The sequence below is a fragment of the Ischnura elegans genome, chromosome 2 (genome assembly GCF_921293095.1).
Source record: "Ischnura elegans chromosome 2, ioIscEleg1.1, whole genome shotgun sequence".
Taxonomy (NCBI): Eukaryota; Metazoa; Arthropoda; class Insecta; order Odonata; family Coenagrionidae; genus Ischnura; species Ischnura elegans.
The window spans coordinates 79,449,717-79,465,322 of NC_060247.1; the positions used below are offsets into that span (position 1 = coordinate 79,449,717).

General features: G+C 40.9%; 1 protein-coding gene across 1 annotated transcript; it reads left to right on the forward strand.

The window, feature by feature from the left end:
• Nucleotides 1-692: 692 nt before the first annotated feature.
• Nucleotides 693-4,784, forward strand: LOC124153189. The gene is made up of 3 exons (XM_046526290.1): nt 693-930; nt 2,010-2,296; nt 4,781-4,784. The coding sequence occupies exons 1-3, from the start codon at nt 700-702 to the stop codon at nt 4,782-4,784; spliced, it is 522 nt and encodes a 173-aa protein (XP_046382246.1). The 5' UTR covers nt 693-699.
• Nucleotides 4,785-15,606: the final 10,822 nt, after the last annotated feature.

Below are 15,606 nucleotides of genomic sequence, written 5' to 3' on the forward strand. Positions count from 1 at the left end.
CCGCCTAAGAAACAAATACTGTGCCATAACATTAAAACGGGATGCAATGATGCTTTCGGCCATGGTGAATGTGATTCATTAAAGCCAATGTATATCCCATCAGAACCCGTTGACGCCAGCAACCTCCCTTATATGTTGGCTGAAGACGATAGAAAGAAATGGGACAATAGAATGGACCGCGAGAATCCATGTCAACATACCGAAGGTGATTATATAAATAAAAACTTCATTCCATCACAAAAAACCAGAGCCTCCCACCATACTCTTGAGCCGGCTGAGCGGATGGAATACAGGACCCACAGAATGGATCGCAAGAACCCTCATCTCCACAACGAAGGTGTCTTTATAAACGAAAACTACGTTCCATCGCAACAACGTAGAGCCTTCCACGATCCTTATGAGCCAGCTGAGCAGATGAAATTCTGTACCCACGGAATGAACGCGAAGAATAATCCCTTCAATGCTGAAAATGACTTCAGGAATCCATGCCAACATGGACCCACAGAAGAACGGGAACAACGGAAAGGTGCGATGCCTGGTGTCAGGTTTGCAACTTATACACCACCACCGAGGCGACCCGCACAAAATCTGGGAATCTCACAAATGCCGTTGGATTATCTCCTGGAGCTAGTGGACCGGGCTTGGAGAGGCGAGGCAATTGAGGAAGTTGAGATACTCCTGGAAAGCGTTTACGAGGATATGAGGGAGGAGCCAGAAAACGAATGGCTGTGGGAACAGCCCGACCCCCTAATAATAAGAGAGGCCCTACTACACAGGTTGACGCAGACAATAATCTACGATATGAGGCGACAGGAGCATAAAGAGCTCCACCCGCAACAGACGACCCCTTCCCGCCAATACTTCGGCCAGACTTCACCTGGATGCAAGTGTTCCTGCCACTCTAACTACCAAATGCATTCATCCCAAAATGTAAGTACATAATTCATATTATATTAAAATACCTTTGCCGAGGGTAAAGGGTTTGTTTCCTCTGATTTACATACTAAATATGCACAAGAGGGGGAATCGATTTCTGTTCTTGAGGCGGATATTGAAACGGTGAAAATCTAGATGCCGCGGTGGATCTGATAGGCTGCCTATGCTATTTTTTCATGCTGTTTTTTTCGTTTGGGATAAGCATTTATGTGAATCTCACGAACAATAAAATCCACTTCGACGAGCCTTTCGCGTGTCTTAACCTTCTTCTAATCATAGGTCATGAACAAGTATTGTTCATTTATTAAATTTTCAATATTTGTGTGAATACTCCACATAAAAAGAAAATAGATCACAAAAACATGTGAATGACCCCATTCAAAACTTAATTCTATAAGCACATTAAAAGGCGTAGCCAAAACGATAAGTTTGGGGGGCACGAACAGAGGGGGTATGGGGGGTTTAACTCTCCTCTAGGGAATATATGAAGACTTTTATACCTAGTAATCGCATTTTATGCTATTTTGACGCTTAAAATTACACAATTAATCGGTCGTCGGGAAGTTGTTAGGCTAAAACATATTGGTGGAGTACAAAGAGTTTGAGGACTCTAGGTGAACCCTTCGAAGGATACAACGCACCGGGGCCGGGAACCAAGCCGGTAGCTTATTCGCCGAGACACCCGGGGAGGGGAAGGAAAAAGGATAGAGGCGCCGCCGCGATGGGAGCCCGCCGACAACTCTGGGAAGGGATAGGTTCGGAAGGGCCGGGACGAGGGAAAAACACCCCAACGCTATAGAAGCGAAGGAGGCCCTACTATTAGCGAAACCAAGCATAAGCAATTAATGTTCTTGCGATTCTAGTGGATTTTCCTATGAGGAAGAAAAATCCATCGATCGAATCGCTACATATTGGTGGAGAACAATAAATTTGTCTTATAGGTCAATATTGTTCTGCTAAAAAGAATTGTCTTAGGGGGTGCGTGTCCCCCTGTGCCCACCTTTCTAAGCCGTTGACTACTTTAGATATCAGCTCAACATAATCCATAAGGAACGCTTCCTTTTTCATCGCAGATGACTCGTATGGATTACGGCGATGCATGGGAAGGAGGAGATAGAACACATCATTCCCGCACCCATTGCCGTAAACACAACAAACCATCCGTGGAGGAAACGAACCAGTCCCAACGCAGAACTGGACATCTGGAAGGAATAATAGCTGGTGAAGCTCAGCCGCGAGGAAGACAGCGGAGAGGTACAGCAGATATGGCTGCCTATCTGAAAGACTACGAAGAAATGGAACGCGATTTGAAAATTCTCGAGAAGAAGAGGAAATCTATGATAACGGCATACAATGAAGGGCTGCAGAAAATATCCAACCCAAATGTTCCACTCCAAAGTGTATGGATGCCACTTCGCAGCGAACTGGATGACATCACCCGCGAGATAGATATGTTAAAATTACAACTATCTCAATTGGATCAATATTATGGAATGGATATCAAAAAAGATATTCACGCTCGTCAACCTGTGAGACAATATTACTAGTTTCACTGTCATCATGTTACAATAGGTGGTCAAGTTCGAAATTATATTCCTTTACTCTTTGTAAAATGAAAAACATTAGTTGCCACGCACCCTGATCATACCATGGCATTAAAAAATTTTGTAAGAGCAGTAGGTCATTCATGATGAACTCTACTAGCTCAAAAAATATTTCTCGAACGCTTTCATTTTGCGGTTTTTTCAATTTTGTGTGTAAATGTGATTTTTTCCTGCATGGTCATATTGTTCTACACGTTTTGATGCATGTCACCAAAGGCATCGTCACAATGTCACCATGGCATGCCAAATACCAAATTATATTTCCTTGGATGTACTTTGGAATGCATTAAAATTTGATGACGTGGTTGGATATCTAATTGTATTGCATTATATTATTTTTTACCCTTATTCACCAATTGATCTCCATAGATTTTATATTCCGCTGAATTTCATTATTTTTAATGACATCCAGTGCGCGCTAATTTTTTTAATGGCCCAAAGCTCTTTCCCAATTATTTTTCAAGTTTTGAAGTGTTCAATTAGTGCCACTTTAAATCTCTATCCACGCTTAATCAAGCCAGAATGACGCGACAAATATTTATGAACTAGTTCAGGGATGCCGCAAATGACGGCAAAAATTATCTCTCTCGGACGTAGTCATTTTCAGATGTGATCATAGTCCCTATTTCCATCATTTTTTTCCATTGAGTTACCCATCATTGGACACTTACGTGGAATAAGCAGCAGCCAATCGAAGCACGAGAACAAGTGCATTTTCTGGTGACATTATTGAGCTTTTTGAGAACAACTATAGTATATATTTAGGAAGCCTTAAATGACAGAGTGATATAGAGAATGATGGTTTACGCAATATTTCCTCAAGGGGTCAGCATAGAGGAGGCCCAATGTCAGGGGCGGATCCAGGATTTTTTTCTGGGAGGGGCACAAGCAAGGCCGTATCCAGGATTTTGTTCTGGGTGGGGCACAAGGATACCTCGTAATACAAAACGAACGCAATGATAATGGGACCGTATTAAAAATCTTGCATATTTTTGAGGGTCTGGGGGGGGGCACGTGCCCCCATGCCTCCCCCCCTGGATCCGCCTATGCCCAATGTCATTCCATAAAAGGCTGATTTCTGTTGCCACTGCAGACGCATTTTTATCTGTTTTCAAAAATATCCGCGGCTCTGTGGTGTGTGTAACGCGATCCTCTTTCATCCAATATTTTGCAGTACAAAGTTTGTCATTGCGAGGAACAGCATTGAAAAATAACGATTTTAACACATCACATCATCATGGGCGTACCCAGCGGGGGAAGGTCCAGTACGGGGAAGCTGCCCTCCCCCCCCCCCCCCCCTCATATGAGTAAAAGTAAATTTAGTTCAAAACGAAATTTTTTTAAACAAATTTTCTTCAGGAAATCCAAGAAAAGTGATATTAGTGCAGGGGAATGGAATTTTTACACTTGTAAAATGTTATTTTCGGCTAAGCTAGTTGCACAGCGGAACCGTGATGATTGACAATAATTTTTCCTTGGGAAAAGATATTCGAGGCATATTTTCACGAAGCCATCCCATAATGATAGAAAAAAGGTTTACTGTGATCGTTTCCGATAGTTTATTTTAGCGTAACAACCGAATATTTCACCAAATAGTTAGCTTTTACTCTTAAGGGATTATGAATGTTTTCGTCAAAGTGGGCGTGGCTATCCTACCCAAGCACCCCCATTCCTGCCACATTTCGCTCCACGCTCGAAACCAGTGGTTCCCCCTCCAGTATATTTACCTACAACCTCCTTGGTGACAACATATTTAGAGAACGACATGAGGATCCTCTTTTAATATTCGTGCTTTCCCCAGTCAAAGAAAATCATAACTGAAATGCGTGAATGCGTGAACTGAAGTACTCTGGATCGCCACCGGATCAGGAACTGCATTACTGCCGACGTTTCGATGTCCAACTCTGCCATCGTCCCATGGCCTATTGGCGCTAGCTTTCACTCAATAGCCCTGAGGACTATGGCCGAGTCGGACATCGAAACGTCGGCAGTAATGCAGTTGCTGACACGGTGGCGATCCCGAGAACACTTCACGGAATCTATTCGCCGGGAAGGCACCAAATCATAGCTGAAATTATGACTGGATGATGTTATGTATGACGTCACGCGCAGAATAAATATGATATGAATGCATCAATCTCAAATGGATAAATATTATGGAATCGATATCCAAAATATTATTCACTCACGTCAACCAGTGAGGCAATATTATGAGTTTCGATGTTCTTATGTCGCAATAGGTGATCAAGTCCCAAATTATATTCTCTATAGTATTCCACTACGGGGGGCGGCTAGGAATGATGGCTGGGGGGATTAGGTGCAACTAATACCAAGGTGTGTGGACGTATGGTATACCCACCAGGATAAGCGTTAGGTGCGAGATTAATAAATTGCGCAATTTTAAGATAAATGGTTCAAAATGGTGAGTTTTACGGCTTTCGGAGGGATATTTTATTGTTTCGTTCACTATTCTATATTTATATCAATTCAATTAAGTAAAATGGATTAAAATTAAAATCTTCTATGATCTCTGGGGGGGGTCTATCCCCCAAACCCCTCCCTCTTGCTACGCCTCTGATTCTGCTCAACTTTGTGGAAGTTCAATCTAGGATATGAAAAGAAAACTGTATTTATCCACCAATTATTTCTCGCGGTACAACTAGTATTGACGCAACGGCGTCTTCATCAGGCACCTAATGATGATGAATGTACCTGATGAAGATGCCGCCTCGTCGAAACTAGTTGTACCGCGGAAATGAATTGGCGGAAAAATAATTACTTTCCTTTTCATTGCCCAGACTCAAAATATTGGCCAAACATCACGAGCTTTGAAATGCAAAATGAAGGAACATCCAAGGGCCACCAAGAATACACAATATCACCTATCCGCCATCGACGAGGCTGTATGGGAAGGACCAACGCAAAAGCTTCGAAAATGCTTTACTCATTGCTAAAGAGAAGTATTACTATCCACGACTCATGCGAGAGGCTATCTAAGTAGACAAAAAACACCTAATTTCAAAAGGGAGGAAAGCTAATCATTCTCCAACGCCTGGATGAAACTCGTCCACAAACCGATCAGTTAACAGGCACCTGCCCAAAACCAAGGATTATATAAGAAGAGAAAAAACTTCCATCCGACACTTCAAGCCTGAAGACGCGTGCTGCAATGCCGACGAAACTGTCATAGCGAAAATGAATGGACGCGGAGGATCACCCGAAAGCCAAGCTGCGAGTAAACTCCGATGTATTCCACACAATATTTAATAAAAGACTCGACCGATTTCGACCTTTTCAGGTCATTATCTTATGTCAGGTCAGTATTATGATTCATTTTTTTTTTCAATTACTCAATACTTCAAATAGGAGTTGCATCAGATACTAAATTATCGACCAAAATGATAATTGGAATCTTGTCACAATCAATCCGCGCAGAGTCCTCTAGATTGCTCTCTCAACACTACTCTCGTAGTTATTATATGGCGATATAGAGGACTCTGCCGTCAGCTGCGGTCATTTGCGCCATGAGGAAAGGGCATGGAAGAAAGGGTGGAGAGAAACCCGCGGTCGCCATTAGCCTGCTGTTAACGATACGCGCCTAGGGGACCACGGCTTAACTTCCCATCCAACGGACGGAGTGTTGCGCTTGAAATATAATCCGCACAGCATTCGGGCATTCTGTGAAAATTCTCTCCCACCGCCGGGATTTGAACACAGGGCACAAGGGGCACATTGAACAAGGGGCGAGAAACCAACACATTAGCCACCACACCAACCCGACGCCTATTTATTTCATGCTCTCCGAGAAAGCTTGTTACTACGTTCACTTGGCAAACGCAATGGATGCGTTTTCCCATCTTGATTTCAGCTTTGTCTGGCTCGTATAATGATTTAAAACCAACCACAGTACGATACAATTCATGCCAAATAATCAATGTCACACCACACAACGAATGCGATCAAAGACTAAATATCCGCCAAGCTGTTACCGCGATTCCATCAATATCCGTTAATATTCAAGGAGAATAAAGATATTAATTTTGGACGAAATTTTGAGGTTATAATTGTCTGAAACAAATAATCTGTGAGCGTTATGAAAGGAGATCTTTGAGCGAGAATCGGAAATACGTATGCGCAGTCTCGTACATTTTGACATTAATTGTTTCAGACAATTATAATCGCACATTATGGTTCAATCTAAAATATTTAATATCCTTAAAAATCCAGAGAATAAAAAAATGTCAAAAAGGCTGGATACTCAAGAAAAAACCATTTTCATGGCAGCTGAAAAGTGCATCCAAAAAATGTATGCGTTGTCATAGCTCATTAGCTAAGGAGTTGTGGCCCTATGTTCATGGACAAAATATGCTTAAAATTGCCTTCCGTACCACCTCCTGAAGTATAGCTGATTCCTCTTGAAACACACCGTACAAAGAGAAATCAGATACCATAAGGGTATCATCCAATTAATAAAAAGTAATTAATGGCATACAGGCGAGTAATTAATTAGCTTGGAAAGACACGGCTGAAGAATTTTAGGCGGTGAAAAAACGGGTTCACTACGAATAAAAGCATTTAGCTAAAAAGAAATGTCAGCAATTCTACGGTCATCGATTAGAAAAGCTAATTCCTAATTTCATCGCAGTCAATTTGGCACTGCACAACAAATACAACATGAAAACTCTTGTATGATCCCTAATATACTTTCAAAGAACGGGAATTCCAGTTCTCTTTGACTCAAACCGCCGGTTGCGAAAACCCTCGAGAAAATGAGAAAAAATCGAGAAGAGAGGAGGGAAGGTCGTAGGAAGGAGGAAAGCAGTCGTTTTGCAGAGGAGAAGAAAGATTATGTCGCCCTCGTTTCGGAAACGAATGGTGACGTGGAATTTGCATGAAAAAGACGGTTTCCTGGATCAGAAGGGGGAGGAGAAGAGTCGAAAGAGGTGGACTACTACTACTACTGCTGCCGGTTCCGGATAAGGGAGGGGCAAAAGGAAATCCTTTTCCCGATTCTCCACATTCTTTTCGCAGGTACAGGTGTCACGCCGTTTGTTTTCAGATTCTTGAGATAAAAGAGAATGACGCCCCGTGGCATGAAATATAACGATATGAGGCTGGAGGAAACTGAAAGGTCAAACGGCTTCGAGGATGAGTACGAACGTAAATAACATGTCTGGGAAATGCAAAGGTAACTTCAAAAACGGGGAAAATATTATGACTCGGGGTTGGAATAGGTGCAGAGTCAGGGCCGGATTTAGGATGTGGGTGGCCCGGGGCCCATTTTGATGGGAGATCTAAATACACAAAGAGCTGCGCGCTACTAGTGTTTCCGACGACACCGCTTGCCAATGGTTTCGTTCAGAGCTACATTAACAGCGCCAAAAGATAAAGTGATTATGTATCAGCAGCGTCAGTGGCGCCGACTCCATGGGGCCTGAGGGGACCCGAGCCCCCTCAAAAATTCGTGTGAGAAAAAAATGTGTCAGCCTTTTGATTTTCCCCGGAGTGTCCAGATATCGAGATTCGAGTTATGAGGGTTCTAATGTTGATCACATGAGTCTTCTTAAATGCTTAAAAAACTTAAAACTCACTACTTATAAAATTTCCCGGGGCAAGATCTCCGGTTTGGGCCCCCCCAATGCTTTTTGTTTGTCGGCATCCCTGAGCAGCGTTAACCATTTATTAACGTCAATGTTGACGACTACATGTTAGCCAAAGAACAATCCAGCTTCACGTCGAATTCCCTCATACATTATGGTTTTTTTGTTTTTGTTTCGATTTGGAGAAATTTAATTCTACGAGCGTGATGCGCCCGCTCCCAGCGGGCTTCCCCCGCTCTTTTCAATGCAGTTCCACAGAGGGATAGGCACGTATCTAATTTTAAAATGTAGAAAAAACGGCAGGGTCTTATGTAAAAATTTAATTGGAATGTTCATGTGCAAATTGAGGTCAGAGGACCTCTTTAAACACAACATTGGAAGTAATTACACTATCCTCTGTTAAACGCACATAATGACTCATACTTACGTATCAACAGGAGACTTGAATGTGGAATCAGCCGCATTTTGATAAAAGTTATTTAAAGAATGCGAGATATTGTTGCAAATGAACAAATGTATCAGTATGTGCGCCGTTAACGTCAGGAATACTTACCGGTTTTTGGTTTTATATTTTTTTTAACCAATTTTAGGAAACAATAGCAATATTTAGGGAGTAAGATATGCCGTCGCATGTTCTCTGATCAATTCTGTGCATTTTTGGTACCTCATTTGTAGAGTTTGGTTGCGTATAAGTTGAGAAAAAGGTATCTATACAGTAGAAATAATATAGAAGATATTGGCGGAAGGCTCACGCTTGGTGGATGGCCCTAGGTTGGTGGGTGGCCCAGGGCTCCAAGCCCTCGGCTCCCCCCTTTGATCCAGCCAAGAACTTGGATCCAGCCCTGAGCAGAGTGCTCGTGGATCCATTTTCCGAGTTTTCACTGCGTTGATTGTCGGAGGTTGACAACAGTTTCTCCGGAATACTACAACGCGTCTTCAGATCGAAAATGATTCATTACATGAATAAAATAAATGAAATTAAATAAATATGAGTGAAATAAAACGCGATTGCATCTCTTCACGTTGATATTTTCATTATTTTGGTTAAAGTAATTTATGATATACGTCTTTTTTCGCCAAGAGGAGTTTGGTTACTCAGCTATTTTCTGCGAGGTCTTTCAGGGCAAAGTGGACTAACATAAAATTCGTAAGATCGAGCCATAGGAAATCAACAGCCTGCTGTCACGGTGAGGCAAAATTCGCTTTAAATAAAGGAATTGACATTGGAAGAAACCGCAGAACATCACTTCTTAACAGCACTTCCTATTCATGCACGACTCAGGGTGGCTTTGAAGTTTACATAGGAGTTTTTATATATCCTATAGGTGACGAGTTTTTACCCAAGTTACCGAACCTTAACCAGATATGAAGTCAATTCTATCTAGTGGCGTAGCGTAAGGGAGTTGAAGGGCCCGCTCCCGGCATCACGTCAACGAGGATAATCTTGCAATTTTTAAACAGAAATATACATCATTGATAAACCTTTCTTCGATCGTTATTTTAATTCGATGAAAGGATACGTTTAAATAAGACTTTCAGACGATGAAATGGATGTGGTGAATTAATTTCTCGGTTATTATCGTGACGTTTATTTTGGGGGCCATCAACAGCCACGTCCGCCCCGGGCATCAAAATTCCACGCTACGTCACTAATAGGGTGGTTTCCTATTATTTTTAATTGCCCAAATCGAAATATTATTACTCCTGGAGTAAGTATTTAACGCTTTTAGATTTTTAAATGACGATATCTATTTTTCGCGATTAAATGAAAGTGAAAATTTTCAAGCGCGGGAAAACGCGACGGGTAAGTATGAATGCCGGGAAAACTCCCGTGTGACGTCGTTCTGGTTCCCGCTGACGCAAGTGAGGTGGCCTTGGGGCGAAGCTCTGCGCGCTGATACGACTGATAGGATGCTAGCAGGTAGCCGAGTACCATGCTAGCTGGTAGCGCTTGGCTTAAATAAGGATTATTAATGCCTTATCAAACGAAGAAAACTTTCCGACCTTAGCCTGTTTAAATAGGTGATTATTAAGAGATGTTTCCCTGAGCTCTGGGCCTCATGCATGCATGCTCAGGCGATGTAAAACTCCTATCTACTCGTATAGAAACTAGGTCCCTGTGACGTCACGTGGAGTTACATCGCATGGGCGCCAATCTAGCCCTTTTCAAATGAGGATAAAAATGGACCATTGCCATTCGTCTAAACCGGTACTTCTAAAACCAAATAATTTGTATATTATGAATACAGTGATGGTGGGTAACGAATCGCAATCAATGGCTTTCGTTTTCTTTGATGAAGGAAACTACCCTATTCTGTCGTATCTGGCTTTTTGAAAATGGAGCAGGGACTACGCGGAAGTACATACGGGGAAATTGAAACAGTGGCAGTCAAAAACTTAACTATATGTATCCACGCTAAATGAGTCTCCATAAAAACGGGCTCTGAAGATTCTTTTTACTTCCGTAAGTAACACTCATTAATGCGACATGGAGTGGTGGAGTACTGATTTCATAACTGAAAATAAATATCAAATTTTTACGACAAAATTTAATCTTCAGTCGAAATTTTTAGCTGTAACTGTACCTAGTCATTCATATGTGTGGGAGTAGCGGATCTATTCTAAGATCAAGGGGAATGACTGAGCTGAATTTATCGGATCGTAGTCAATGAAATTCATTACTTCAACTTCGATCGCAAGGAATTTTCAGGAACGCTTAAATGTCAACGGTACAATTCGGATTTACTACACGACCTAAGCTTTAAATATTATGAGGCCACAAACATAGCTTAAAAAACTAATGTAGTTACAGATATATCAGGGGGGCAGCAAACATAGAAACAATGGCTGCCAAATAAATATAATGAATCCGGAATATACTAAACAGTCTGGGAAGGTTTGGGAATAACCTCAGCCGAAGCGGGGTTCGGTAATAATTTGTATTTTAATGACTCAAAAACGGCGATTTAGGCTAATTCTTATAATTTTTAAAAATTGAAACTATTATTAAGCACAGGTAGTGGGTCGTCTTATTTAAGTCGTAGTGTCGAGTCAATCAGGGGCGCAGCTAGGAAATAAGGCTGGGGGGGCTCTAGGTGCAACTAATACCAAGGTGCGTGGGGTATGGTATACCCACCAGGATAAGCGGTAGGTGCGAGATTAATAAATTGCGGAATTTTAAGATAAATGGTTCAAAATGGTGAGGTTTACAGCTTTCTGAGGGATATTTTACTAATCCGTACACTATTCTATATTAATATCAATTCAATTAAGTAAAATGGATTAAACTTAAAAATTTCTCTGAGCTCTGGGGGGGGGGGGGGGTTTATCCCCCAAACCCCCCCCTCGCTGCGCCACTGGAGTCGATCTACAATCAGTCGATTCAATCTTATATTCTAAGTTTCGATCCAATTGCACCTTTAACCTCCCCTTCCATAACTGATCCGCCACGGCGCGGCTGTAAGTATTGTTTAAGACCACGAGGTTTGAAAATAAATTAGTCCATGAACTTTCTTGTCACAAAAAATACCTACATAATATTATATGCATATCTTTAATAAGCCAATTAAAACTTCTCTATTTGACATTGGAGGCTGATAATCAAAAATGTGTATAGTATGTACCGAGCAGGCGGTACTTGGTTGGCCAGAGAAAGAGATTACACATGATGCTGCACGATAAAAATGGCACATCACTAAAGCCTCTAGCAATTACACAATAGGGGCCTATTAGGGTCGTTGTTTGGGAAGGGGGTTTACGCTTCATTCCACAGCAAATAGGTGGTTTGCATTGCATGTTTTCTTGGATTTCCACCCTAAGAGTGACACACCTATATATAATCACCATAATTAATCACCAACTTAATCTGATGAATGAGCCCATTACCCAAAGTAACTGTGTTAAATTTTTAGGTCTTCTGGTTTCAGACGACCTTAAATGGACACCACACATTGAAGCCATCATGAATCGAGCTAGCACTGGTATTTTTATGCTTAGAAGGCTGGCCCCATTTCTATCTCTTTCTACCCTCAAACTTATCTACCATGCTAATGTTCATGCTCATATATCTTATGGTATTATGTTCTGGGGAATTTCACAACATGCAAAAAATTATTTTCTCTACAAAAGCAAGCATTGAATGCTATGGTTCAAGTGCCTAAGAGGACTCCTGGTAAACCGATCTTTCTAGACCTAAAAATATTAACACTTCCTTCCATTTTTATCTTGAATTGTGCCACTTTTGTTAAAATGCATCCTGAGCATTTTCCAAGGAATCAGGAATAGCATGACTACCACACTCGCTTAAAATGTGACGTTCACCTCAAAAGTCACCATCTATCTCTAGCTCTCAAGTGGCCTCATCACACTCCATCCATCATTTTTAATAAACTTCCATCTGAATTGAAAAGCTGCCCCAATTCCTTATTCAAAGTTAAATTACGTAATTTTTTAGCAGGTAAAGCCTATTATGATATTAGCGATTATTTAAATGATTCTATGTAATTTGTATTATTGTATTTATGTAATTTGTATCATAGTGATTATTGTGACGAAACCATGCAATGTATATTGCCAGTTCGGTGAATAAAAAATTATTATTGTTACACTTACATGCGCCCATACTCAAGCGGTTTTTAGATATTCTTTAACAATATTTAAACATTTTTTGTGGAGTTGATGAAAATCTTAATGACTATCTTACCCCCCGCAATTTCATCTGCCCATTACTCGAGATGCCACTGACATGAGTAGTGCAGCGAGGGGGGGTTTTGGGGGATAAACCCCCCCCCCCAGAGCTCAGAGAAATATTAAGTTAAATGTATTTCACTTAATTGGATTAATATTGCTAATAGAATAGTGTGAGGATGAACAAAATATCCCTCAGAAGGCCGTAAAACTCAACATTTTGAACCATTTATCTCAATTATTTTTCTTGCGGAGGGCCCCCGCACCTACCGCTTACACTGGAGGGTATACCACACCCCAGTATTAGTTGCGCCTGAAACCCCCCTAGCCTCAATTTCAAGCTGCGCCCCTGACTGACAGCGACTGTCAAGCCAACGTCGAGCACGCTATGATGCTATCGTGGCACTTCGATAATACTTCAGGTGATGATTCACAACATCATCTCCTTCACGAAATTTGAACGAAAGCTTCAGAAGCATTCCCTTATCTCAAATAGAAACGCGGGCTACAGAAGAATATTATACAACAATCATTATTCAAGCTCCATTACCTTAAGGTAGATCATTGCAGAATACCCTCCATCGTGTGCGTGACATGTTGTAACAATAGACCTCTATACTCGGGTATGGAGTTTTACAAAAGCTGTAAATCAAAAAATTCCAATACATTCCAAGTGAAGTTGTAAATGTAGTTGATGAACAGCAAAACACTACTTCAGTCGATAGGTCAATTACAAGTCATATGGGTCCTAACCAGACTGAGTGAGGTACTTCATTCTTACTACTTCGAATTAGATCCAGTCATTGAATTTCCTTCAGTGATATAACAACTGCTGGAGTAGTTTTGATGAGGCACATTCCAAAAACTGTCTAGAAAAATTTTCGAGAGATTAAACAAATGACCATAATTTATAAACTGAACATTCACAAAATATTACCTTCATTCGTTTATTATCATAAGAACGCATTCGAGAATGCATGGACGTGGACGTCCTTGACACGTGCCCCCCCAGGCCCTTAAAAAATATGCAAAATTTTTAATACAGTCCCATTATTATTGAGTTCTTTTTGTATTACGATGTATCGTTGTGTCCCCCCAGAACAAAATCCTGGATGCAGTCTTGCTTGTGCCCCCCCAGAAAGAAATCCTGGATTCTCCCCTACAAACACGTAAGCTCTTTGCCTATGAAAGTCATCCTTATATCCTCTCCTCCAATTTCTAAACACCATCCCACCTCCAAAAATTCCAAGAATTTACTAACATGTAAAGCACAATCTCACCTCTCTTAATAGCATAACTAGCTTGTTCACAAGAATTTTAAAACTCCCCACAGTTCCCCACTTCTATAACATGCCTAATAGCTTAGTGCTATCTTCTCTGTCAATCCCTGATCTCTGCCATCAAATAATTAAAACAGATTTAGAATTCCACCACTCTCTCTCCCTGCTGAATTCACAGCTGGATATTATAGATTTGTTTTTACTTCCCCTGAACTCATTTAGCAATCTCGCCATATCCGATTCTGTTGTGAATAAATAAACCTCATTCTTGACCTCCCTTTCCACGTGTCTTATATTTATGTTCTTTACTATTCTTAACCAGTACTCTTCATTTTGAGCTTTTAGGTTTATACTTCATTCCTGTAAATAGGCGGAAATGCTGTCTGTGAGAAAATACTATAATGAATGACATAAGTTGTAGGAACCTAGATCAGTTCATAAAAAAATCCTTTGGATCATACACACGCTTTTATGTTACTTTATTACCTTATACAGCGTTGCACAAAATATCGCCATCTACTCTCAAGCAGAGATAGCAAGTGAAACGAAATGAATGTTTCACTTTGACCCAGAGGGAAACAAAAATACGAGGCCTAGGTTTAGTTTTGTTTACCGCACAAGATTAAAATCACCAAGGAGTTTAGTTTCAACCCGGGATGAAACTTTTCCCCTCGGAACGAAACTAAATTAATTGAAACTCCACTGCTCATAGTTATGTTTCAATCCCAGAATTTGAGTGGAGGAGGATCAGAGGGAATAGTTGCAACCCATTATGTTTGACATACGTGTAGAGGGGTTAAAATATTGAGCTTAAAAGTCGAATGGCCAGTTTGTGTTCAGCGTTCTCCTGTTAGAGGTAAATATGTGAGTGCCCTATGCATGGTGGTAGGACGAACCTATTCCTCATTCAACCATACTTTGTACTGTGTGTGTGGGTCGAAACTAAACTTTTCGAAAGTGAAGAACGTGGTCCCTCCAGTGCGAAACATCTGCATTTCGTTTCGTCCTAGAATTTTAGTTTAGTTTCCACCCAATGTAGTCTTGACTCTAGTTTCGTTTTGGTCATGAGTTTAGCTCCCCAAGTTTAAATCCATTTCATATCTATATGTATTTTGCTCCCGGGAACAAAACTATTAAAATTTTACTGGTTTTGATTTTCATTTATTTTCGATTGCCATCCCTGCCCTCAAAATCAATACAGTTCTAACTTCAAATCAAAGTTTTACCATGATGCCTCATCTGCAACCAAAATGCCAAATATTGGTCCAACCAATCGAAAACCCTGAACTCAGAAAATTTGAAAGGATGGCTATGGGAGAACCTTACATGAGGGCAGAACAGATTTGTGAAAAAGAGAAAACCTTATATGAAAAAACAGACCATCCTGAGTTCCCCTAAATTTGTCTTAATTTTATCATAGGAGAAATGGGATTTTGGAAAAATTCAACTGGAAAAATGCATGGTTTCAATACCATGAAGTACATCACATTCCATTATTTC